At 39.7% G+C, this 2,718-nt stretch overlaps 1 protein-coding gene across 1 annotated transcript; it reads left to right on the top strand.

Moving 5' to 3' along the window:
• Nucleotides 1-580: 580 nt before the first annotated feature.
• Nucleotides 581-2,289, top strand: LOC121258489 (protein MIZU-KUSSEI 1-like). Its single transcript, XM_041160013.1, has one exon. The coding sequence runs from the start codon at nucleotides 1,304-1,306 to the stop codon at nucleotides 2,078-2,080; it is 777 nt and encodes a 258-aa protein (XP_041015947.1). The 5' UTR covers nucleotides 581-1,303; the 3' UTR covers nucleotides 2,081-2,289.
• The last annotated feature ends 429 nt before the right edge of the window (nucleotides 2,290-2,718 follow it).

Here is a 2,718-nt window from a genome sequence, read left to right as displayed (position 1 = left end):
TTTTTTGTATAATTTGTAGCAATTCTAATATATATATATATATATATATATATATATATATATATGTATGATATTAAAATTAACATTATTGATGAGAGTATCGGAGACACGCAAGTATATTTGATATTAAAATTAACGTTGGAGATGCAGAGTGCGTAAGAGACAAGTAGATGAGATAGAAATGATTAAAAATTTATTTACAGCTGTAAACAGTTACCGCTAGATATAACGATAAATTATAGTCAACTAGAAATTACAAATGAAATAGATAATCCAGCAGATGCCACTTTTAAATTATTTTCTTCAAGTTATACAGAAATAAGAGTTCAACATAACCCGTTGGGGGTGCTTTATTCTGTGGACGAAGCACATTCCTTACATAATCTCACAGAAATGATGGAACTTTAATGAAAAATCGTCACAAATCTAGGAGCGAATTGATAAAGTTTAAAAATAAAAAAAAAAAACAAATTATAACATAGGAAAGATAGACATGAAAGTGGTTTTGATTTAATTTATGTTCGAATTGTTTATATATATAATTGACGACTGGAAATCAAAGCTGAAAACAGACATGAAAGTGGTTTGGGACAGTCGTAGGTCCGATTATTGAAAAGCCTGGAGAGATTCCGGTTGATATGTGAAAACAACGCCGGTGTTTAGCTTTGCTGTGACTATCAGACTGACCCGACAATATCTCTGCAAACGTAAAAGGCTCAAAGCACACTATGGTGGCCGCTAATGGTGACTCAATGCTTTGGTGGAAGTGGAGGGAGCATTAAAGGAAGGAATGAAACGGCAGCGTAATAGGGTGGCTCTGGTGGGTACGGTTGGCGTGCTTTTACCTGTCCTTTAATCGTTTTCAATGCAACTGCCAAGCCTCCTCTTTCCCCTCTCTGTACCCCACACTCCCTCCATATCTTCCAGCTTCGTCCCCACCACAACTGATAAAGAAAGTAATAACGTAAGGCATTATTGTCTCTGGTCTCTTTCCATCTCTCTTTTGTTTCTTCTGCTCGTCTCTAATAATCTACCCCAAGATCCTTTTTTGTTCGTCAAGGTTAGGTGGGGCTGCTCACCTTCCTTTTGGAAGGATTCTCTTCTCAGTCCCTTTTCAGTACTGCAAAGCCATGACTAAAAGGCCAAGAAAAATTAGAATAAAATCAGCTCTCTGGATACTATAAACACAAGTGAATCTGTTTCTTATCTTTTTCTCATGGCTAACTCTCCGTAGTCATCACTTCATAGTCTTCCCCACCAATATTGAGGAGTTTGCCTCTTATTGGTTCGTTCACTTGCCCAGATGAAGCTCGTCACAGCCAAGAGTATTCCTCATGACTGTTCTTTCTCTTTCTCCAGGAGATACTTCCACTGGAAAAAGAAGACTGATGATGAGGATGATGAGGAAGAAGTACTGACCTTCAGCTCGTCTTCTCATTTCTGTGAGGAAGGGATCAAAGATGAAAAGGTTGGAATCCCCCTGCCTGCAGAAATCTCTTCTGTATCAGCACCAAGGAATAAGCAGTCAAATTCTAAGCTCCGATCTGCTCTCACTCTTTTCAGTAAGAGCAGATCAAGCACCCGAGTGATAGGTACCCTTTTCGGATATCGCAGAGGGCATGCCCATATTGCATTTCAAGAGGATGCCAAGCAGGACCCAGAATTTTTTATCGAGCTCGCAACGCCAACAAGCGTCTTGGTCCGGGAAATGGCATCAGGGCTGGTCCGCATTGCGTTGGAGTGTGAGAAGAAAATGGACAGCAAGAAAGGTAAGAAGTTAGTGGAGGAGACCCTGTGGAGGACATACTGCAATGGTAAGAAATGCGGGTTGGCGATGAGGCGTGAGTGCGGGGCTGAGGAGTTGAAGGTGTTGAAAGCTGTGGAGCCAATTTCAATGGGTGGTGGAGTGTTACCAGGGAGTGCTAGTGGGAATGGAGCTGGGTCCGAAGGCGAGCTCATGTATATGAGAGCCAAGTTTGAGCGTGTTGTTGGATCTAAAGATCACTCGCAAGCCTTTTACATGATCAACCCTGATGGTGCTGGTGGTCCTGAACTTAGTGTGTATTTGCTTAGAGTTTAGGCTGCCCATGCAACAGCACCACTTCCCTGGTGTTTGTTTCTCCTTCATCTTTTTTGCTACAATATTTTGGGAAATGGGCTATGGGCCGAAAGTACACAAAATGCGTCATATTCATATTTATCTTATATTTGGAAAAGCCTATTCAGTTTTGAGGGCATAATAGTATTGAGTTTTGCCATTAATATGACGTTGTAAGAGCTTCCTGAGCATTGCTGCTTCATCGTGAAGATCATAGGGTCAAGTTTTTGTTGGATGGGTACTAATACCCTTACGACGTACCCAATATTTTGAATATCGTACCGGACGTCGTACCGGTCAAGGCACTGTAACGAAATATTTCGGTACCAATACTGTTTCGGGATAGCGTTTCGGGATAGTCGATATATAAATAAATTATATATATAAATATATATAAAAATTATATTCCAAAATAATAGTCTATATATAAATAAATTATATATAAATACATATATATATAAATTATAAATAGTCTAGTCTGAATTGGGAGTTAAAAAATGTGCTTGTAGTTTGACAAAACGAAAAAAAAAAAAAAAAAAACACAGGCCGAAATATAGGCCGGTACAGGCCGAAATTGAGGCCAGTACGACCGGTACGAAAAATTTCGGCCGTACCGGCCG

This window comes from Juglans microcarpa x Juglans regia, chromosome 3S (assembly GCF_004785595.1).
Source record: "Juglans microcarpa x Juglans regia isolate MS1-56 chromosome 3S, Jm3101_v1.0, whole genome shotgun sequence".
Lineage (NCBI taxonomy): Eukaryota > Viridiplantae > Streptophyta > Magnoliopsida > Fagales > Juglandaceae > Juglans > Juglans microcarpa x Juglans regia.
This window is presented reverse-complemented; position numbering and strand designations above follow the sequence as displayed.